At 48.3% G+C, this 24,387-nt stretch overlaps 1 protein-coding gene across 1 annotated transcript; it reads right to left on the reverse strand.

Annotated features, from left to right (window-relative positions):
- Positions 1–338: 338 nt before the first annotated feature.
- LOC119922992 (olfactory receptor 1102-like) lies at positions 339–14,198 on the reverse strand. The gene is made up of 4 exons (XM_038742588.1): positions 14,072–14,198; positions 11,708–11,797; positions 10,889–11,186; positions 339–1,287 (listed from the first exon to the last, which is right to left on the reverse strand). The coding sequence occupies exons 1-4, from the start codon at positions 14,196–14,198 to the stop codon at positions 339–341; spliced, it is 1,464 nt and encodes a 487-aa protein (XP_038598516.1).
- Positions 14,199–24,387: the final 10,189 nt, after the last annotated feature.

The raw sequence follows: 24,387 nt of genomic DNA on the forward strand, positions 1-24,387 counted from the left end.
TTATTTTACTAATGTGAGTTGTGGCTAGTTGTAATATTAATGTATATTATGGCATTTGTTGAGTGTTAACTATGTTTTAAGCACCGGGGTGGATATAATGTAATCAGTTCAGATACAGCCCATGTCCAACATGGGGTTCAAAATCTAAAGAAGTGAAAGAATAGGCATTTAATTCTCAATTTACAAATGAGAAAACTGAGTCACTGAGAAGTTAAGTCACTGGCCCAATGTCACACAGCAAATACGTGGTGGCACTGAGATTAGAGCCCAGGTCTCCTGACTCCAAATTCTTTGTTAGAGTCATTGCCCTGTAAGGAGTCTATTGCTCTTATGTTTCATCACTGAAAATGTTTCTCTAAAACTTTTTTAAAAGCATCCTTCACATCCTTGTTCCTTAGACTGTAAATTACGGGATTCATCATGGGAATCACAACCGTGTAAAATAGAGACGCCATTATGCCATGCTCCAGAGTGTAGCTTGAAATGGGTCTGACGTACGCGACGAGTATCGTACTGTGATATATGGTTACTCCTGCCAGGTGGGAGGTGCAGGTTGAAAAAGCCTTGTGTCTCCCTTGAGTGGAACGGATCCTCAGGATGGCAGCCAGGATGTAGCCATAGGAGACGAGCACAATCAGGATGGTGACCACCTCAATAGCGCTTACACCATTAAAGAGTAACAGTTCGTTGATGTGCGTATCAGAGCAGGAGAGGGATAAGAGTGGGGGAATATCACAGAAACAATGTCTGATTTCATTGGAACCACAGAAGGATAAACTGAAGGTGGCAGATGTATGTAAGATGCCATGCAGGAGGCCACCAATATAGGAGCCAATGATGAGCAACACATAGATTCTGGGTGACATAACGGCCATGTAGAGCAGAGGATTAGAAATGGCCACATAGCGATCATAAGCCATAGCAGCCAGAAGAAAACACTCAGTGGTTCCCAAAGTTACGAAGAAAAGCATTTGTGCGGCGCAGTCAGAAAAAGAGATGGATTTATTCCCCGCTAAAAAATTCACCAATATCTTGGGGGTGACCACTGAAGAGTAGCAGGCATTCAGGAAAGACAAGACACTCAAAAAGTAATACATGGGGTTATGAAGCCGGGAGTCCATCCTGATCAGCAGAACCATTCCCAGGTTCCCCACCACAGTGAAGAGATAGATGGCTAGAAACACCAAGAACAGGATGATCTGTAGCTCCTCAGGAACCGGGAATCCCATCAGAACAAACTCAGTTATAGTAGAGTCATTATGCAGGTTCACTGACACCATGTCCAATCTGTAAATTAAGAACTAAGTTGAAATGATCATTTGTAAAATGATTTAGCCTTACATAGACATTTATGAACATGTATTAATGAAGTCAGTGTACTTATTCAGTGTCAAATCTCTATTTTCTTCATTCTCCTTAAGTGAAAATGACCCAATTCAGTAGACAGTTTTAGAGTAAAATATGGACTGGATTCCCTTGAAAGCATAATATGGTCTGACTTTCAAGATGTTTTGCAAATATCACCTTGTCTTCAAACTTTCTTTGCTTAAACATTCCTTCGTATCTATTCTGCACAAGCACAGTTGACGGTTTTGACACCTGTCTAAATGTTTTGTTGTTTTGTTTTCTGTCCCCCCTTCTAGACTGTGAGCCCGTTGTTGGATAGGGACCATCTCTATATGCTGCCAACTTGTACTTCCCAAGAGCTTAGTACAGTGCTCTGCACACAGGAAGGCACTCAATAAATATGACTGAATGAATGAAAAGCACAGAGAAATGGAAGCATGAGTAAGCTGGGTGAGTTTGAGTCCTAGATAATTTGGATAGATGAGAATTAAAAAGAATAAAATGAGAATAAAAACCCCCACACAACTCCATTCCTTTCACAATAGATTTTGCACATGAATGTTGCTTCTCTCCCTTAAACCTCTCCAATTTTTCCTTCATACAGTTGACATATCACCTTTTCTAAGTGGCATATGTAAGATATCATTCTCATCCTTCTAAATCTACCTACTTCTTCTTACGTGAAAGAAAGCCCACAACATTTTCTTTCAAAGTTCTCCATCTGTTGCTTCAGTCTTAGCTATTTCAGCGGGACAGGTGAGAATGAGGCACAATTAGCAGCAGAGGAGCGGAATATGTGGGCTGGGCTGTAGGAGAGAAGGGAATTGAGGTAGGAGGGGGCAAAGTGATGGACAGTTTTGAAGCCAATAGTAAGGAGATTGTAATGTACTCTCTCAACTGCTTAGTTTAGTGCTGCGCACACAATAAGTGCCCGGTAAATATTACTGATTGATTGTGACCACTCATTCCATGTCTGAACACTGAAATTACCCACGTGGGTTTGTGAAATACAAGAGGTTGAGTTTATACTATCCAGTGCTGGAAAGGGAAATGGAGAGTGTGTGACCTCTCAAGAGCTCTCTAATCTTATAATTCCAATCTTATAATTCCACTTTGACCTGTACTACAGCTAATAATGCAAATCTGCATCCCAAAAACCTCTATTTCAAAAGGAAAAGTTAGTTTCCCAAAATTATCAAAATATTTCCCTCAACTTTCCATTTCCTTTTGTCCATTCAAGCACATTCAAAGCTCAGTCTTGATGAGGATCACACTTCTTACGGAGAAACACCGTATGGATGCAGACAGTATAGATTTCAGCACATCTCAGGGAGAAAGTATTTGGAAGTATTTTATTGATTCACTTAAGGGAGAGAACTGTAACTGATGTAGGCCAATTCATTGGTTCTTGTCCTGTAAACAGTGAAATGAGCCCAAGAAATCTGCCCCATCTTCAACTCAGAAGCCAAACCTGCCCTGTGGCTATAAGGCATGGGCAGGTCTAACAACTAACTTCAGTTGTCAGTTCCAAGTGACCAGCTTTTAGACCCTGAGAATGACACCGGAAGAGATCAAAATATATTGAGCTAATACATGGTTTGGGATATATAACAATGTCAGTTTGCATGGACTCGTCTAAATCATTATTACAATCATCATCACATTTGTTCAGTACTTCAAGCGTGTTCCAAGTACTGGGGTAGATACAAGTTAATCAGTCCCAAATGATTTAAAATAGAGACTACTTTTGATGAAACAGAAATATAATTAGATTTATGCAGAAAAATCACTCCTGCTCATGGCCAAATAGCATGTTATTCACTATTTCACCCAATCATATGTCAACCTTGCTGTTAAAGATAAAGGTGCAGATAACTTAAAATGTATGGAGCATTGTTTTTAAAGTAGCGTTTCTTAAACCTCTCCAGTGCAACCAATTTCCAAATGAGTAGAAAATACCATCATTAGAAAATGTCCCAAACTCCATGCGGCGATTGGAGCCAGAAGAGAATGTCTGTGACACTCCTTTCTTATTATAAGAGGGTCAGTCTCTGTTTCATTAAGTACATTTATATATAGGAGAAAGGATTCGTAGAAAAAGCTCTCTAGCCCTTTGAGGTTCCAAAGAATTTTGACCCCCAATAAGAACAACTCTTCAGCCATCGTAATCCAGTTTGATTTGAGAGAGAGCTTTCCAGTCTAGTATCACCAGTTATTTCTAAACAAGGAAGGCATCATAATTAAAATTATAATCATGTATACAATGAAAAACAGCAGAAGGCAAGCATATCTTACCTGATCATAGCCTTGGGGATTCAATTTATTTGTTCTTAGTTCTTCAGTCTGCTAAGTTATTAAGGAAAAAAAAAAGCAATGCTACCACCCACACTGTTCCCAAGTGCATTTTGACTGTGTTCAATATTTCTCTTCTCAACGTCTTAAATCCTAGTACTTACATAAAGATGGTAGGGGGCATTTCTTCCTTAGTTTCTGAAGCTGCTATTGTGAAGGGCGAGGAGGTTTTTTATCTTGTGTTTGATGACATATGGGACCTGATCTCTGAAGCATTTCATCCTCAGGAGATCAGAGGAGTTGTAATTAATCCTACTGAATAATGGCTAATTTCTTATTTGTGTGTTGAAATTTATATAGTTGGAGCAACATGGCTTAGTGGAAAGAGCATGGGCTTGGGAACCAGAGGTCATGGGTTCTAATCCTGACTCCACTATTTGTCAGCTGTGTGACTTTGGGCAAGTCACTTCACTTCTCTGTGCCTCACTTACCACATCTGCAAAATGGGGATTAAGACTGAGCCCCTTTGTGAGAGAAGCTGATTACCTTGAATCTACCCCAGTGCTTCTAACAGTGCTTGGAACATTGTAAGCACTTAACAAATGCAATTATTATTATTATTAGAAAGCAATTCAGTCAGCACAGAGCTGTACAGAAGCAGCTGTGGCTTAGAGAAGCAGCATGGCTCAGTGGAAAGAACACGGGCTTTGGAGTCAGAGGTCATGGGTTCAAATCCCAGCTCTGCCAATTGTCAGCTGTGTGACCTTGGGCAAGTCACTTCACTTCTCTGGGCCTCAGTTCCCTCATCTGGAAAATGGGGATTAAGACTGTGAGTCCCCCGTGGAACAACCTGATTTCCTTGTAACCTCCCCAGAGCTTAGAACAGTGCTTTGCACATAGAAAGCACTTAATAAATGCCATTATTATCATTATTATTATTATTACAGGGGGTTGAATTACCTTTTTCGCACTGAGGTTTCCCTTTGGACAGTGATTAAAGTGGCTCTGTCAGGAAGCAATGGAGCAGGAGTTTGGAGAAAAAACGCTGAGGGGAAGTACCATTTTTCATTTAAGTAATAGTTTTGTCTATCATCTTGGATTCTTCTTCTGGAAGCACTAGTAATAGTAGTACTAATTAAATGTGGTAAGTGTAGTAGTGCTATTAAAAAAAAAAAAGCAGCCACCTGCTCCTAATAGCTCACTGGATTCAAGATAAAGGGAGATCAGCTGGAGGTAGTGGGTAGTAGTAGTTGCTTCATCTGGAAGAGTTGGAAAAAAGTGTCCTCTTCCTCAGCCTTCAATTTTTCCCTCAAGACCGTTAACTCCTTGTGCCTACCAACTCTATTATATTGTACTCTCCCAAGTTCTTAGTACAGTGCTCTGCACATAATAATAATGATGGTATTTGTTAAGCACTCAACTATGTGCCAAGCATTGTTCTAAGCACTGGGGGGGGATCAAGGTAAACCAGGCTGTCCCACAGGGGACTCACAGTCTCACTCCCCATTTTACAGATGAGGGAACTGAGGCACAGGGAAGTTAATAATAATAATAATAATAATAATAATAATAATAATAATAATAGCATTTGTTAAACACTTACTATGTGTAAAACAGTATTCTATGCGCTGGGGGGGATAAAAGGTGATCCGGTTGTCCTACGTGGGGCTCACAGTCTTCATCCCCATTTTACAGATGAGGTAACTGAGGCTCTGAGAAGTTAAGTAACTTGCCCAAGGTCACGCAGCAGACATGTGGCGGAGCCTGAATTCAAACCCATGACCTCTGACTCCAAAGCCCCTGCTCCTTCCACTGATCCATGCTGCTTCTGTTAAGTGACTTGCCCAAAGTCATACAGCTGACAAGTGGTGAGTAGGATTCAAACCCATGACCTCTGCCTCCAAAGCCCATGTTTTTTCCATTGAGCCATGCTGCTTCTCAAGCACATGGTAAGTGCTTGATAAATACCATTGATTGATGTTAGTAATGGCATATCACTGCATGCCCTACACTGTATTAAGCACTTGGGAAGTAAAAACAACAGACACATTGCCTCCCCATAAGGACTATAAGCTCCTCGTGGGTAAGGAACATGTCTTATTATACTGCACTCTCCCAGGTACTTGGCACAGTGCTCTACATTCATTCATTCAATCAGTTGTATTCATTGAGTGCTTACTGTGTGCAGAACACTATACTAAGCGCTTGGGAAGTAAAAGTTGGCAACATCTAGAGACGGTCCCTACCCAACAACGGACTCAAAGTCTAGAAGGGGAAGGCAGACAACAAAACAAGTAAACAGGTGTCAATACTATCAGAATAAATAGAATTATAGCTATATACACATCATTAAAAAAATAGAGTAATAAATATGTACAAATATACACAAGTGCTGTGGGGAGGGGAAGGGGGTAGGGGCGATGGGGAGGGCAGGAGGAGCAGAGGAAAAGGGGGTCTCAGTGTGGGAAGGCCTCCTGGAGGAGGTGAGCTCTCAGTAAGGCTTTGAAGGGAGGAAGAGAGCTAGTTTGATGGATGGGTGGAGGGAGGCCATTCCGGGTCAGGGGAAGGACGTGGGCCGGGGGTGTACATGGGGACAGGCCAGAACCAGGCCCAGTGAGGAGGTTAGCGGTGGCAGAGGAGTGGAGGGTGCAGGCTGGGCTGGAGAAGGAGAGAAGGGAGGCGAGGTAGGAGGGGGCCAGGGGATGGACAGCCTTGAAGCTGAGAGTGAGGAGTTTTTGCTCGATTTGTAGGTTGACAGGCAGCCACTGGAGATTTTTGAGGAGGGGAGTGACATGCCCAGAGTTTCTGCACAAAGATGATCTGGGCAGCAGAGTGAAGTATAGACTGAAGCAGGGAGAGACAGGAGGAGGATGGGGATTCATTCATTCATCCAATCATATTTATTGAGTGCTGTGTGCAGAGCACTGTACTAAGCGCTTGGGAAGTACAAATCGGCAACATGAGAAGCAGCGTGGCTCAGTGGAAAGAGCCCGGGCTTTGGAGTCAGAGGTCATGGGTTCAAATCCCAGCTCCGCCAATTGTCAGCTGTGTGACTTTGGGCAAGGCACTTAACTTCTCTGTGCCTCAGTTCACCATCTGTAAAATGGGGATGAAGACTGTGAGCACCCTGTGGGACAACCTGATCACCGTGTAACCTCCCCAGAGCTTAGAACAGTGCTTTGCACATAGTAAGCACTTAATAAATGCCATCATCATCAACATATAGAGATGGTTCTTACCCAAGAACGGGCACACAGTCTAGAAGTGGTTCAGATAGGAGGCTAATGCAGTAGTACTGCATAAAGTAAGTGCTCAATAAATGCAACTGAATGAACTAATAATAATAATCCTAACCCATTTTGGTGTTTGATTTTTTTATTTTTCTTTTGCTTTCATTTTTTTGAGTGGAAGCGTTTTTGATTTTTAAGAGGAATGAGTATTTCCTTATAAGAGAGTGAGGTTTCTTTTTTAACTTTTTAGTAAGGGGTTCATTTTGGTTAGGGTTAGTTTTTTGTTTGAGGGAGAGTTGCCTTTTCAAGAGGGAGGGGCCTTTTTTATTTTTAAGTTTACTTTTTTAAAGATGGATTTAGTGAGGGGTTCATTTTGGTTAGGGTTAGTATTTTGTTTGAGGAAGAGTTGCCTTTTCAAGAGGGAGGAGCCTTTTTATTTTTAAGTTTACCTTTTTAAAGATGGATTTTATTTTTTTTAAGCGGGAGAGGGTACTTTTTGTTTTTAAAAGGGTTTTTTTTAGGACAGTGAGTCATATTTTTGTGAGCGAAGGGTTTTTTTTCTATTTAAAGGGGGCGGTTTGAGAGCTGGTTGCTTTTCATTTTTTGGGTTTTTTGGTAAAAGGGTAAGTTTGTTAAGAGAGGGCTTTTTGTTTTTAAGATGAATGAGGGTGCTTTTTTGTTTTTATTGGGGAGGTTAGCTTTTTTGTAAGGGGAGAGGTTTGTTTACGCAGCGTGGCTTAGTGGAAAGAGTACGGACTTGGGAGTAAGAAGTCCTGGGTTCGAATCCCAACTCCGCCACGTGTCTACTGTGTGACCTTGGGCAAGTCAATTAACTTCTCTGTCCCTCAATTACCTCATCTGTAAAATGGGGATTAAGACTCTGAGCCCCACGTGGGACAACCTGATCACCTGGTATCTGACCCAGCGCTTACCACAGTGCTCAGCACATGATAAGTGCTTAACAAATACCATTATTACCTTCCCAACTGTGGGCCCGTTGGTGGGTAGGGACTGTCTCTGTTGCCGAGTTGTACTTTCCAAGCACTTAGTACAGTGCTCTGCACAAAGCAAGCGCTCAATAAATATGATGGAATGAATGAAAAGGTTGATGTTTTTTTAAGAGGGGTAGCTTTTTTTGGAGAAATGAGGCATTGCTTTTTGTTGGGGTTTTTTTTAAGAGGTAGAGGGACTTTTTTGGTACTGTTTTTAAATGGGGAGGTTTCTTTAAGAGAAAAGGCTTTTTGTTTAAGAAGGGGAGTTTGTTTTTTAGGAGGGAGAGGGTGCTTTGTTTTTAAGAGGGAGTTAGTTTTTTTATTTAGTGGGGAGTTTGTTTTTCAGACAGGAAGTTTATTTTTTCAAAAGGGAAAGAGATTTGAGTGGGGAGGTTTTTTTTTTTCAAAAAAGAGCCCTCTCCCTCTTAGAGGAGGAGAGTTTTCTTTGTCTAAGAGGGGAAGCTTCTCTCCCTCCGCCCCCCAAGAGGAATGGGGGTGTTTTTGGTTTTTAAGGGGGGGAGGGGATTTTTTTTTTGAAGGTGAGAGGGAAGGTTTTTATTAAGAGAAGGTGGGTTTTTGGGTTTTAAAATGGAGAGGTTAGTTTTTGTTGTGGAAGGATTTTTAAAAAAGGGGATTTTGTTTGGTTTATACAGAGGAATAAGGGTTTATTTTTTGAAGGGGTAGCTTTTTTTTTTAAAGGGAAAGGGCTTTTTTTATTTGTATGAAGAGTGAAGGTTCTTTTTCTTTTGTAGAGGGGGAGATGAGTTTTTTTAAGTGGAAGAGTTTTTGGTTGAAGAGGTGACTAAGTGAAGTTATGAAAAACTGAACCTTAGAAAAACTTCCTAAAAACTGATAAAAGCATAAAACTCAAATCTCAAAAAAAACCCTCAAAAACTAAACTGAAAGCTACTTCAAACAAAAAAAAAATCAGTGAAATAAAACAAGCTAAATCAAACTAAACACTGAATGCTAGCAAACTCAAATCCAACTCAAAACTGAAAGCTACCTCAAAACTCAAATCAGTTCACTAAAAGCTAACAAACTAAACTGAAAGCCAGGAAAAACCCAACTCAAAATTCAAAGCTAACTAAAACCTAGAAAGCAAAAACACAAAGCAAACAAACTATTCAATGCTGACAGCTACTTCAAATGAAAAGCTGACTCAAAAACTGGACAAACTAAGAACTCAAAACTAAAGGCTCACTTTAAGTGAACACCAAAAACTCAAAAGCAAACTAAAGGCTAACTCAAAAACTGAAAGATTCCTTAGAGGTCACTGAAACTCTAAGTGAACACCAAAAACTCAAAAGCAAACTAAAGGCTAACTCAAAAACTGAAAGCTTCCTTAGAGGTCACTGAAACTCAAAGCTAACAAACTACACTGAAAACCAAAAGCCAGCGAAAAACTCAACTCAAAGCTAACTAAAACCTAAAAATCTCAAAATCAAAGCAAGCTGAAAAGGCTAAATACTGAAAGCTACCTCACATTAAAAGCTAACTCCAAAACTAAGTTATAGCTCTAAAACTAACCTAACTTTACTCAAACACTAAAAGCTAACAAAACCTCAAACTAAAGCCCAAAGTAAAACTACCTCAACTCAAAACTAAAAAAAACTACCTCAAGAACTCAAAACTGAAAGGTAAACACTAACTCAAACACTAAACTAAAAGATCACCCAAAAACTAAATACCCCTAAAACCTAAAAGGTAACACAAACTCAAAACTAAACTCACTAAGAACTCAGAGTTAACCAAAAACTAAACATGAACTCCAAAACTAAACCTAAAAAAAAACCATTTTAAACCCACAGACTAAAATCTAAACCCAAATCCAGCATCGCACCCACGGAAAAAAAAAACACTCAATCTGTTGTATTTACTGATTACAATGCAAACAGTAAACATTATGCAAAAGAAGATACAGTTTATTGGGAGAACAAAAAACATACATCAATTACAGATACATACATGTTACAGATATAACAATACAGTCAGCCAATTACTACCATAAGGCAAAGAAAAAATATATTCATTCTTCAATCGTATTTATTGAGCGCTTACTGTGTGCACAGCACTGTACTAAGCGCTTGGGGTGTATAAGTTGGCAACATCTAGAGACGGTCCCTACCCCAACAACGGGCTCACAGTCTAGAAGGGGGAAACAGATAATAAAACAAAACAAAAAATATATCTCAGGTATAAGATGTAGGATAAGGAATATCATTGCCACATGTGTTCCAGACCCCTGAAGCTTAAAAACCCAAAACCACCCAAACCAAAACCCAACTAAAACCAAAACCTAAAACTTAACTAAAATGAAAACTAAAACCAAACCAAAACTAAAGCCTAACTAATAACACCCTAAAAATACCAAAACCTAACCCACAAACTTAAACCAAACCCTAAAACCCATCACAAACCTAACCTGCAACCCAAAACTAAAATTTGACCCGCAATGCCGACCAAAAAAAACCAAAACCCTAAAGAAAACAAAAACTAGGACCCTCTCCCCCCAGTCAATTGTATTTTTTAATCACAATACAGCACATGCCCTGCTCAAAACAAGCTTACAGTCTGAGGGAGCATACACGCATCAGTAACATTACACGTAGGTACATGAATTACAGATATAGCCCTAACAGTCATCTTTTTTTGACAATACAAATAATGTTTCTCTTTAAAAAAAATACAATGCTCAGGTTAAATGGGGATGAAAGGAAAGAATCAGTCTCACTTGTGTTCCAGAACCCTGTAGCACATGCCTCGGGAGCAATTTTCTCCACCCCTGAGAAGAGTGGAGCATTGAGACGCTCCTTTCCATGCTCACTTTACAAACTATTGACATGAAAGGTTTCCTTGACCCCACACCAGTCTTGTAGAAACCACTGTATCAGTGTTGGCGGGTGAGGAAGATACTTGAGCTGACGATGCAGTTTCCACAGGATTTGTCATTTTATCAGGCCTTCGCTGATTTAGTCCCCACCTCAATTCCCAAGAATGTCGCTCCTCCAGAAATGAGCCACTCACAGCCACACAAAACTGGACGTTGCAAATGGAACCATTCCTACTCCTAGGTTTCCCTTCACCCCAGGCCCACGCCGGTCAACACCAAAGTGGTCCTTTCTCCGGGGGCTGGAGTTCTGTATGGGATGATGCCAGAGACGGGACCAGGGACTCTGGGAGTTTGACCCGTCTATAGATTTAAGGGCTCCGGATCTTCTCGGTCCCACGGTCGAGTCCACGGTATCGATTCCCGGCAGAGTACTCTGGTCCCCGGAACGAGGGCCGACCTTGGTGCTGAGAGCGCTGAGGCCTCCTCTACTGACTTCATGCCCCAAAAAGCCATACCCATAATGCACATTACACACACACACTTTTTGGAGAAAACACCAGACAGCCTCTGGCAAAACAATCAATCAATCGTATTTATTCATCATCATCAATCGTATTTATTGAGCACTTACTGTGTGCAGAGCACTGTACTAAGCACTTGGAAAGTACAAGTAGGCAAAATATAGAGACAGTCCCTACCCAACAGTGGGCTCACAGTCTAGACGGGGGAGACAGAGAACAAAACCAAACATATTAACAAAATCAAATAAATAGATATGTACAAGTAAAATAAATAAATAGAGCAATAAATATGTACAAACATATATACATATATACAGGTGATGTGGGGAAGGGAAGGAGGTAAGACGGTGGGGATGGAGAGGTTAACAGTATCTAACCTTAAGGAAACTGCATTGCTAATTTTGGAGGATGCACATGGTTCTTAACTCTGTCTCTAGGGACACCTAGAGAACGATCTGGTTTTTATCCCAGCTGCATGGTGATGATCCTTACCGCCATGGATACTCCCAAACAGTCCGTGTCCGACATGAAGGTTGACGAGAGGTCGGTCGTCACCCGATCCGTTCTTTTGGCATCTTTCCCCTGTTGATACGAGTGATGGCTGGTGGAGAAAGAGGACCAAAGCTCTTCAACCTGTTGGGCCTCAAACATGGCTCAGTTTTCAAAACCTAAGGGTAGAGTCACATTAAGGGGAAAGTGATGAAGCCAAAGCCATCTTCACTCTCCCCTAAACCCGGTTCAAGAAGACCCAATTGTGAGAATCAAGTCCTGAGGTTCATGGCATGAAGCCAGGCCTTATGTTTGCCAGCACCCCTGTTCTTATTGTTATTCTGGGTGCCTGGGCCATGAAGACTCAAAGCAGCAGAGTCAAATGCAAGATTTGTGGCATGAAGCTAGTCCCACCCCTTTGGCGGCAGCCATATTTTATTTTTTCTTGCCGGCACTTTGGCAGTGAATGCCCATCTGGGAAGACTTCAATATGGGGTTTGATGGTTGAGACCTGCCCCACTTTAGTCAGAAACCACATTTTTATTATTCTTTCCCTAATACTGAGCCATGAAAACCCAAATACAAAGACTCAAATCTGGGGTCAAGGTGTGAAGTCAGCCCAACATGTTGCTGGCATACTTATTTTTACCACTCTCCTGGCACCTGGACCATGAAGACCCTAAAGGGGAGTCTAATTTGGTGTTCATGGCTTGAGTCAGTCACCCATTTGCCAATACCCATATTTTTAGTCTTCTTTCTAGTGACTGGGCCATGAGGATCCCAAAATAATAATTATGGAATTTGTTAAATGCTTACTATGTTCTAGGCACTGTACTAAGTGCTGGGGTGGAAACAAGCAAATTGGGTTGGACACAGTCCCTGTCCCACGTGGGGCTCACAGTCTCAATCCTCCTTTTACAGACGAGGGAACTGAGTCCCAGAGAAGCAAAGCAACTTGCCTAAGGTCACCTAGCAGACAAGTGGAATGATGGGATTAGAACCCATGACCTTCTAACTCCCAGGCCCATGCTGTATCTGCTAAGCCATGCCATTTCTCTTAAAGGGAAGGGGCAAAACTCCCCAAAACTCTCAAACTCCCAAAAGGAACTTTAATCTGGGGTTAGAGTTAAGTCACATAGCAGGTAAGGAACAGCTGGGATTAAAACACAGGTCCTCGGACTCCCAGGGTTAGTGTTAGGATTAGGATTACGATATATGTACATCATAAATATTTGGGTGAGGAGGGGGTGAATAAAGCATCCAAAACCAAGTGCACAGGTTAGGGTTGGAGTTAGTTCACACAGCAGACAAGTGACAGACCTGGGATTCAGGTCCTCTGATTTCCAGGCCTGGACTCTTCCCACTTGGTCATGCTGCCAAAACCAAAGTTTTAGGAAAAGATCAAATGTGCTCTGCCCCTAGATTATGCTCCTTATGACATGTTCCAGAAGCCCAGGGTCTGAGGAGCTTGGTCCAGCTCTTTTGAATACCTGTTTAGCCAATTGTGCATTCAGCAGTTTAGCTCCATAACTTGTAAATATTTTTATGCCAGTCTCCCCCATCAGCATGGAAGCTCTTTTGATCCTAGGAACGTGTCACTTCTTTGTTTTTACTTCAGATGCTCAGTTCCGTACATCGCACCCCATGGGTGCGCAGCAAAATACTCTTGCAGATTTATGTGTGGTGCACGCACCTGAAGGCCATTTAAGTTATATAAACATTTAAAAGAGCATAAAAGTATTTCCGCCTAATCTAGACCCCCTTTTGCTGGCACCCAAATTTTAAATTATTCTCCCCAGTGCGCATGCCATGAAGACCCAAATGGGAAAACTCAAATCTGGGGTTCATGGCATGAAGCCACTACCCCCTTTTTCTGGCACTCAAATTTTTAAATTATTTTCTCTGGTGCCCAGGCCATGAAGATCCAAACGAGAAGACTCAAATCTGGGATTTGTAGCCTGAGGCCAGTCCCCACTTTCTTTATTGTTGTTCCCAGTGCCTGGGCCATGAAGACCTAAGTGGGAAGGTTCATATCTGGGGTTCATGGCATGAAGGCAAGACCCTTTTGTCAGCATCCACATTTTCTCTCTCCCCATGGTACCTGGGCCATGAAGACCCAATAGGGGAATAAAATCTGGGATGCATGGCATGAAGCTGCACCCTCTTCTGCCAGCACTCATTTTCTTTTTTCTTCCCAGTGCTCGGGCCATGATGACTCAAATTGAAAGACTTTAATCTGGGATTCATGGCATGAAGCCAGTCCCCCTTTGCAGGCAGCCATATTTTTATTATCGTTCCCAGCACAGGGGCCACGGAGACCCAAATGGGAAAACTCAAACTGGGGGTTCGTGGCATGAAGCCAGTTACCCCTTTTGCTGGCATCCATATTTCCACTGTTTTTCCTGGCACCAGGGTTATGAAGACCCAAATGGGAAGACTCAAATTGGGGGTTTGTGGCATAAGGCCAGCACCCGCTTTGGCCAGGATACGTCATTATTGTTCTTCCCAGCACCTGGGCCATGAAGACCCAAATGGGAAGACTCAAATATAAAATGGGATTTGTGGCATGAAGCCAGTTTCCCCTTTTACCACCTATATGTGTAATTACTCTTCCCAACACCTGGGCCGTAAAGACCTAAATGGGAAAACTCAAATGTGGGATACGCAACATGAAGCCAGTACCCCTTTGGCTGGCATCTATATTTTTAGTGTTCCTCCTTTGCACCTGGGCCATGAAGACCCAATAGGGAAATAAAATCTGGGATGCATGGCATGAAGCCACACCCTCTTCTGCCACCACTCATTTTCTTTGTTCTTCCCAGTGCCCGGGCCATGAAGACTCAAATTGGAAGACTTTAATCTGGGATTCATGGCATGAAGCCAGTCCCCCTTTTCAGGCAGCCATATTTTTATTATTGTTCCCAGCACATGGGCCACGGAGACCCAAATGGGAAAACTCAAATTGGGGGTTCGTGGCATGAAGCCAGTTACCCCTTTTGCTGGCATCCATATTTTCACTGTTTTTCATGGCACCAGGGTCATGAAGACCAAACTGGGAAGACTCAAATTGGGGATTTGTGGCATAAGGCCAGCACCCACTTTGGCCAGGATACATCATTATTGTTCTTCCCAGCACCTGGGCCATGAAGACCCAAATGGGAAGACTCAAATATAAAATGGGATTTGTGGCATGAAGCCAGTTTCCCCTTTTGCCACCTATATTTGTAATTACTCTTCCCAACACCTGGGCCATAAAGACCTAAATGGGAAAACACAACATGAAGCCAGTACCCCTTTGGCTGACATCTATATTTTTAGTGTTCCTCCTTTGCACCTGGGCCATGAAGACCCAATAGGGAAATAAAATCTGGGATGCATGGCATGAAGCCACACCCTCTTCTGCCACCACTCATTTTCTTTGTTCTTCCCAGTGCCCGGGCCATGAAGACTCAAATTGGAAGACTTTAATCTGGGATTCATGGCATGAAGCCAGTCCCCCTTTGCAGGCAGCCATATTTTTATTAGTGTTCCCAGCACATTGGGACATGGAGACCCAAATGGGAAAACTCAAACTGGGGGTTCGTGGCATGAAGCCAGTTACCCCTTTTGCTGGCATCCATATTTTCACTGTTTTTCATGGCACCAGGGTCATGAAGACCCAAATGGGAAGACTCAAATTGGGGGTTTGTGGCATAAGACCAGCACCCGTTTTGGCCAGGATGCATCATTTTTGTTCTTCCCAGCACCTGGGCCATGAAGACCCAAATGGGAAGACTCAAATATAAAATGGGATTTGTGGCATGAAGCCAGTTTCCCCTTTTACCACCTATATTTGTAATTACTCTTCCCAACACCTGGGCCGTAAAGACCTAAATGGGAAAACTCAAATGTGGGATACGCAACATGAAGCCAGTACCCCTTTGGCTGGCATCTATATTTTTAGTGTTCCTTCTTTGCACCTGGGCCATGAAGACCCAATAGGGAAATAAAATCTGGATGCATGGCATGAAGCTACACCCTCTTCTGCCACCACTCATTTTCTTTGTTCTTCCCAGTGCTCGGACCATGATGACTCAAATTGGAAGACTTTATTCTGGGATTCATGGCATGAAGCCAGTCCCCCTTTTCAGGCAGCCATATTTTTATTATTGTTCCCAGCACATGGGCCACGGAGACCCAAATGGGAAAACTCAAATTGGGGGTTCGTGGCATGAAGCCAGTGACCCCTTTTGCTGGCATCCATATTTTCACCGTTTTTCCTGGCACCAGGGTCACGAAGACCCAAATGGGAAGACTCAAATTGGGGGTTTGTGGCATAAAGCCAGCACCCATTTTGGCCAGGATGCATCATTATTATTCTTCCCAGCACCTGGGCCATGAAGACCCAAATGGGAAGACTCAAATATAAAATAGGATTTGTGGCATGAAGCCAGTTTCCCCTTTTGCCACCTATATTTGTAATTACTCTTCCCAACACCTGGGCCGTAAAGACCTAAATGGGAAATCTCAAATGTGGGATACGCAACATGAAGCCAGTACCCCTTTGGCTGGCATCCATATTTTTAGTGTTCCTCCTTGCACCTGGGCCATGAAGACCCAAATGAAAAGACTCAAATCTGGGGTTCGTGGCCTGAAGCCAACACCCTTTTCCCAGTACTCACACCTTTTTCCACTCTTCCCAGAGCCTGGGCCATGAAGACCCAAAAGGGGAAATCAAATCTGGGATTTGTGGCATGAAGCCAGCTGTCCCTTTTTCCAGTAACCAGATTATAATTGTTCTTGCACACAGGAGGCCACAAAGACCCAAATGGGAAGACGAATCTGGGGTTTGTGGCATAAAGCCAACCCCCGTTTTTCAGTCGTTCTGGCCGATGACCAGACCCTGAAGTTTCACAGGTTCAGACAGGCCCATTGTCCGTCACGGCGGCCCTGCCCCTCTGTGCAGGATGGGGGCTTAAGGCGCAACATTAGGCGGCCCTACCCCAGGGGGGCACTCACAGTGTCACACAGGCACAACATCACAGTGGCCCTGTCCCCAGTGGGCTCAGAGGGTCAGAAAGGCCCTTTGTCAGTCATGACAGCCCTGCCCCTCAGTGCGGTGCTGTGAGGGGGTCACAGTGTTACACAGGCACATCATTGTGAAGGCCCTGCCCCAGGGGGGCGTTCAGACAGGCACAATATCATGGCAGCCCTGTCCCCAGGGAGCTCAGAGTGTCAGACAAGCCCATTGTCAGTTGCGGTAGCCCTGCCCCTCGGTGCGGTGCGAGGGAATCACAGTATCTAACAAGCCCAACGTTGCGGCGGCCCTGCCCCGGGGGTCGCTCAGAGTGTCAGATGGGCATAGCACCGTGGCAGCCCTTTCCCCGGGGAGCTCAGAGTGTCAGACAAGCCCATCATCAGTTGCGGTGGCCCTGGCCCTTGGTGCGGTGCACTCACAAAGCCAAAGAGGCACAACATTGCAGTGGCCCTGCCCCAGGGCCGCACTCACGTTGTCACACAGGCACATCAGCATGGTAGCCCTTGCCTCCAGGGAGCTCAGAGTGTCGGACAAGCCCATCGTCAAGTGCAGTGGCCCTGCCCCTTGGTGCGGTGCCGGGGGCTCACAGCACCAAAGAGGCACAACATTGCTGTGGTCCTGCCCCAGGGGGGCACTTAGAGTGTCACAAAGGCACATCATCATGGCAGCCCTGCCTCCAGGGAGCTCAGAGTGTTGGAAAAGCCCATAGTCAGTTGCAGTGGCCCTGCCCCTTGGTGCGGTGCCGGGGGCTCACAGCGCCAAAGAGGCACAACATTGTGGTGGTCCTGCCCCAGGGGGTCACTCAGAGTGTCAGATGGGCACAACATCATGACAGCCCTGCCCCCTGGGAGCTCAGAATGTCAGACAAGTCCATTGTCGGTTGTGGTGGCCCTGCCCCTCAGTGCGGTGCAGGGTAAGGGGTCACAGTGTCACACAGACACAACGTTACAGTGGTCCTGCCCCAGGGGGGCGCTCAGAGTGTCACATAGGCACATCATCATAGCAGCCCTGCCCCCAGGGAGCTCAGAGTGTCAGACAAGCCCATCATCAGTTGCAGTGGCACTGCCCCTCGGTGTGGTGTGAGGGGATCACAGTGTTACACAAGCACAACACTGTGGTGGCCCTGTCCCAGGGGTTTCTCAGAGTGTCACACAGGCACATCATCATGGCAGCCCTGCCCCCAGGGAGCTCAGAGTGTCAGACAAGCCCATCATCAGTTGCAGTGGCCCCGCCCCTTGGTGTGGTGTGAGGGGGTCACAGTGTTACACAAGCACAACACTGTGGTGGCCCTGTACCAGGGGTTGCTCAGAGTGTCACACAGGCACATCATCATGGCAGCCCTGCCCCCAGGGAGCTCAGAGTGTCAGACAAGCCCATCTTCAGTTGTGCTGGCCCTGCTCCTCTCCTCTGTCCGGTGCGAGGAGGTCAGAGTGTCACACAGGCACAACATTGCAAAGACCCTGCCCCAGGGGAGTGCTCAGAGTGTCACACCTGCACAACATCATGGCAGCCCTGCCCCTGGGGTGCTCAGAGTGTCAGATAAGCCCATTGTCAGTTGCGATGGCCCTGCCCCTCGATGTGGTGTGAGGGGGTCACAGTGTCACACAGGCACATTATCATGGCAGCCCTGCCTCCAGGGAGCTCAGTGTGTCAGACAAGCCCATCATCAGTTGCAGTGGCCCCTCCCCTCGTTGCGGTGTGAGGGGGTCACAGTGTCAAACAGGCACAACATTTGCGAAGGCCTTGCCCCAGGGGGGTGCTCAGAGTGTCAGAACGGCACAACATCATGGCAGCCCTGCCCCTAGGGAAGTCAGAGTATCAGACAAGCCCATCCTCAGCTGTGGTGGCCCTGCCCCTCGGTGCAGTGCGAGGAGGTCTGAGTGCCACACAGGCACAACATTGCAAAGACCCTGCCCCAGGGGGGTGCTCAGAGTGGCACACCAGCACATCATCATGGCAGCCCTGCCCCTGGGGAGCTCAGAGTGTCAGACAAGCCCATAGTCAGTTACGGTGGCCCTGCCCCTCGGTGCGGTGCAAGGGTCTCACAGTGTCACACAAGCACAACATTGCGGTGGCCCTGCCCCGGGGGGCACACAGAGCGTCACAGAGGCACATCATCATGGCAGCCCTGCCTCCAGGGAGCTCAGAGTGTCGGACAAGCCCATCGGCAGTTGCAGTGGCCCTGCCCCTTGGTGCGGTGCCAGGGGCTCACAGCGCCAAAGAGGCACAACATTGAGGTGGCCCTGCCCCTTGGTGCGGTGCAAGGGGTTCACAGTGTTACACAAGCACAACATTGTGGTGGCCCTGCCCCAGGAGGGTGCTCAGAGTGTCACAGAGGCACATCATCATGGCAGCCCTGCCTCCAGGGAGCTCAGAGTGTCAGACAAGCCCATCGGCAGTAGTGGTGGCCCTGCCCCTCGGTGCGAGGGGCTCACAGTGGCACACAGGCACAAATTGCGGTGGCCCTGTCCCAGGGGTTGCTCAGAGTGTCAGACAGGCACAACATCATGGCAGCCCTGCCCCTGGGGAGCTCAGAGTGTCAGACAAGCCCATCTTCAGTTGTGGTGGCCCTGTCCCTTGGTGCGGTGCAAGGGGCTCACAGTGTCACACAGGCACAACATTGCAGTGGCCCTGCCCCAGGGGGGCACTCACAGTGTCACACAGGCACATCATCATAGCAGCCCTGCCCCTAGGGAGCTCAGAATGTCAGACAAGCCCATCGGCAGTTGCGGTGGCCCTGCCCCTCGGTGCGGTGCGAGGGGCTCACTGTGTCACACAGGCACAACATTACGGTGGCCCTGTTCCAGGGGTTGCTCAGAGTGTCACACAGGGACATCATCATGGCAGCCCTGCCCCCGGGGAGCTCAGAGTGTCAGACAAGCCCATCGTCAGTTGCAGTGGCCCTGCCCCTCGGTGCGGTGCAAGGGCTTCACAGTGTTACACAAGCACAACACTGGTGTGGCCCTGCCCCAGGGCGGTGCTCAGATTGTCACACAGGCACATCATGGCAGCCCTGCCCCTGGGGAGCTCAGAGTGTCAGACAAGCCCATCGGCAGTTGTGGTGGCCCTGCCCCTCGGTGTGGTGCAAGGGGCTCACAGTGTCACAAAGGAACAACATTGCGATGGCCCTGCCCCAGGGGGGCAGAGTTTCAGGCGGGCACAACATCATGGCAGCCCTGCCCCTGGGGAGCTCAGAGTGTTAGACAAGCCCATAGTCAGTTGCGGTGGCCCTGCCCCTCGGTGCTGTGCAAGGGGCTCACAGGGTCACACAAGCACAACATTGCGGTGGCCCTGCCCCAGGGGGGCACTCAGAGTGTCACACAGGCACATCATCATGGCAGCCCTGCCTCCAGGGAGCTCAGAGTGTCGGACAAGCCCATCGGCAGTTGCAGTGGCCCTGCCCCTTGGTGCGGTGCCAGGGTCACACAGTGTCACACAGGCACAACATTGTGGTGGCCCTGCCCCAGGAGGCACTCACAGCATCACACAGGCACATCATCATAGCAGCCCTGCCCCCAGGGAGCTCAGAGTGTCAGACAAGCCCATCGGCAGTTGTGGTGGCCCTGCCCCTCGGTGCGGTGCGAGGGGCTCACTGTGTCACACAGCACAACATTGCAGTGGCCCTGTCCCAGGGGTTGCTCAGAGTGTCACACAGTCACATCATCATGGCAGCCCTGCCCCCTGGGAGCTCAGAGTGTCAGACAAGCCCATCGGCAGTTGCAGTGGCCCTGCCCCTCAGTGCAGTGCAAGGGGCTCACAGTGTCACACAGGCACAACATTGTGGTGGCCCTGCCCCAGGGGGGTGCTCAGAGTGTCACACAGGCACATCATCATGGCAGCCCTGACTCCAGGGAGCTCAGAGTGTCAGACAAGCCCATCGGCAGTTGTGGTGGCCCTGCCCCTCGGTGTGAGGGGCTCACAGAGTCACACATGCACAAATTGTGGTGGCCCTGTCCCGGGGTTACTCAGAGTGTCACACAGGCACAACATCATGGCAGCCCTGCCCCTGGGGAGCTCAGAGTGTTAGACAAGCCCATAGTCAGTTGCGGTGGCCCTGCCCCTCGGTGCTGTGAAAGGGGCTCACAGGGTCACACAAGCACAGCATTGCGGTGGCCCTGCCCCAGGGGGGCACTCGAAGTGTCACACAGGCACATCATCATGGCAGCCCTGCCTCCAGGGAGCTCAGAGTGTCGGACAAGCCCATCGACAGTTGCAGTGGCCCTGCCCGTCGGTGCAGTGCAAGGGGCTCACAGCGCCAAAGAGGCACAACATTATGGTGGCCCTGCCCCATGGGGCACTCACAGTGTCACACAGGCACATCATCATAGCAGCCCTGCCCCCAGGGAGCTCAGAGTGTCAGACAAGCCCATCGGCAGTTGCAGTGGCCCTGCCCCTCGGTGCGGTGCGAGGGGCTCACAGTGTCACACAGGCACAACATTGCAGTGGCCCTGTCCCAGGGGTTGCTCAGAGTGTCACACAGGCACATCATCATGGCAGCCCTGCCCCCAGGGAGCTCAGAGTGTCAGACAAGCCCATCTGCAGATGCGGTGGCCCTGCCCCTTGGTGTGGTGCAAGGGGTTCACAGTGTCACACAAGCACAACATTGCGGTGGCCCTGCCCCAGGAGGGTGCTCAGAGTGTCACACAGGCACATCATCATGGCGGCCCTGCCCCCAGGGAGCTCAGAGTGTCAGACAAGCCCAACTGCAGTTGCAGTGGCCCTGCCCCTCAGTGCCGTGCAAGGGGCTCACAGTGTCACACAGGCACAACATTATGGTGGCCCTGCCCTAGGGGGTGCTCAGAGTGTCACAGAGGCACATCATCATGGCAGCCCTGCCTCCAGGGAGCTCAGAATATCAGACAAGCCCATCGGCAGATGCAGTGGCCCTGCCCCTTGGTGTGAGCGGCTCACAGTGTCACACAGGCACAAGTTGTGGTGGCCCTGTCCCAGGGGTTGCTCAGAGTGTCACACAGGCACAACATCATGGCAGCCCTGCCCCTGGGGAGCTCAGAGTGTCAGACAAGCCCATCTTCAGTTGTGGTGACCCTGCCCCTTGGTGTGGTGCGAGGGGCTCACAGTGTCACACAGGCACAACATTGCAGTGGCCCTGTCCCAGGGGTTGCTCAGAGTGTCACACAGGCACATCATCATGGCAGCCCTGCCCCCAGGGAGCTCAGAGTGTCAGACAAGCCCATCTGCAGATGCGGTGGCCCTGCCCCTTGGTGTGGTGCAAGGGGTTCACAGTGTCACACAAGCACAACATTGCGGTGGCCCTGCCCCAGGAGGGTGCTCAGAGTGTCACACAGGCACATCATCATGGCAGCCCTGCCCCCTGGGAGCTCAGAGTGTCAGACAAGCCCATCGGCAGTTGCAGTGGCCCTGCCCCTCAGTGCAGTGCAAGGGGCTCACAGTGTCACACAGGCACAACATTATGGTGGCCCTGCCCTAGGGGGTGCTCAGAGTGTCACAGAGGCACATCATCATGGCAGCCCTGCCTCCAGGGAGCTCAGAGTATCAGACAAACCCATCGGCAGATGCAGTGGCCCTGCCCCTCGGTGTGAGCAGCTCACAGTGTCACACAGGCACAAGTTATGGTGGCCCTGTCCCAGGGGTTGCTCAGAGTGTCACACAGGCACAACATCATGGCAGCCCTGCCCCTGGGGAGCTCAGAGTGTCAGACAAGCCCATCTTCAGTTGTGGTGACCCTGCCCCTTGGTGTGGTGCAAGGGGCTCACAGTGTCACACAGGCGCAACATTGCAGTGGCCCTGCCCCAGGGGTGCACTCAGAGTGTCACAGAGGCACATCATCATGGCCGCCCTGCCTCCAGGGAGCTCAGAGTGTCGGACAAGCCCGTCGGCTGTTGCGGTGGCCCTGCCCCTTGAAGCGGTGCCAGGCGCTCACAGCGCCAAAGAGGCACAACATTGTGGTGACCCTGCCCTAGGGGGGCACTCAGAGTGTCACACAGGCACATCATCATAGCAGCCCTGCCCCCAGGGAGCTCAGAATGCAGAATGTCAGACAAGCCCATCATCAGTTGCAGTGGCCCTGCCCCTCGGTGCGGTGCGAGGGGTTCACAGTGTTACACAAGCACAGCATTGCGGTGGCCCTGCCCCAAGGGGGTGCTCAGAGTGTCACACAGGCACATCATCATGGCAGCCCTGCCCCCAGGGAGCTCAGAGTGTCAGACAAGCCCATCGACAGTTGCAGTGGCCCTGCCCGCCGGTGCAGTGCAAGGGGCTCACAGTGTCACACAGGCACAACATTGCGGTGGCCCTGCCCCAGGGGGCACTCAGAGTGTCAGGCAGGCACAACATCATGGCAGCCCTGCCCCCAGGGAGCTCAGAGAATCAGACAAGCCCATCCATCCTCAGCTGTGGTGGCCCTGCCCCTCGGTGCGGTGCGAGGAGGTCAGAGTGTCACACAGGCACAACATTGCAAAGACCCTGCCCAAGGAGGGTGCTCAGAGTGTCACACAGGCACAACATCATGGCAGCCCTGCCCCTGGGGAGCTCAGAGTGTCAAATAAGCCCATTGTCAGTTGTGATGGCCCTACCCCTCGATGAGGTGTGAGGGGTTCACAGTGTCACACAGGCACAACATCATGGCAGCCCTGCTCCTGGGGAGCTCAGTGTGTCAGACAAGCCCATCCTCAGTTGCAGTGGCCCCACCCCTCGTTGCGGTGCGAGGGGGTCACAGGGTCACACAGGCACAACATTGGGAAGGCCTTGCCCCAGGGGGGTACTCAGAGTGTCAGAAGGGCACAACATCATGGCAGCCCTGCCCCCGGGGAGCTCCGGGTGTCAGACAAGCCCATTGTCAGTTGCGGTGGCCCTGCCCCTAGGTGCGGTGCAAGGGGCTCACAGTGTCACACAGGCACATCATCATGGCAGCCCTTGCCTCCAGGGAGCTCAGAGTGTCGGACAAGCCCATTGGCAGTTGCGGTGGCCCCGCCCCTTGGTGCGGTGCCGGGGGCTCACAGCGCCAGAGGCACAACATTGCGGTGGCCCTGCCCCAGGGGGGCACTCAGAGTGTCAGATGGGCACAACGTCATGGCAACCCTGCCCCCAGGGAGCTCAGAATGTCAGACAAGCCCATCGTCAGTTGCGGTGGCCCTGCTCCTCAGTGCGGTGCGAGGGGGTCACAGTGTCACACAGGCACAACGTTGTGGCAGCCTAACCCTAGCCTTGCCCCTAAGAGGCTCACAATATCAGACATTCATTCATTCAATCTTATTTATTGGGTGTTTCCTTTTGCAGATCACTGTACTAAGCACTTAAGAGAATACAATATAACAATAAGCAGATGCATTCCCTGCCCACAGTGAGTTTACAGTCTACAGATAAAATTACAGTGCCATTGTCAGACAGGTCAAATACCGGGCAGCCCTGCACCAGGGGATCGCTCAGAGTGTCAGAGGGGCACAACATCATGGCAGCCCTGAACCCAGGGAGCTCAGAGTGTCAAATAAGCCCATTGTCATTCATTCATTCATTCAATCGCATTTATTGAGCACTTACTAAGCGCTTGGGAAGTACAAGTTGTCAGTCGCAGCGGCCCTGCCCCTCGGTGCAGTGCAAGGGGGTCACAGTGTCCCACAGGCACAATGTTGCGGTGGGGCTCACCATGTCAGAGAGGTTCACTGGTCCGAGGAATGAATCCAGCCCC

Source organism: Tachyglossus aculeatus, unplaced genomic scaffold (genome assembly GCF_015852505.1).
Source record: "Tachyglossus aculeatus isolate mTacAcu1 unplaced genomic scaffold, mTacAcu1.pri scaffold_136_arrow_ctg1, whole genome shotgun sequence".
NCBI lineage: Eukaryota > Metazoa > Chordata > Mammalia > Monotremata > Tachyglossidae > Tachyglossus > Tachyglossus aculeatus.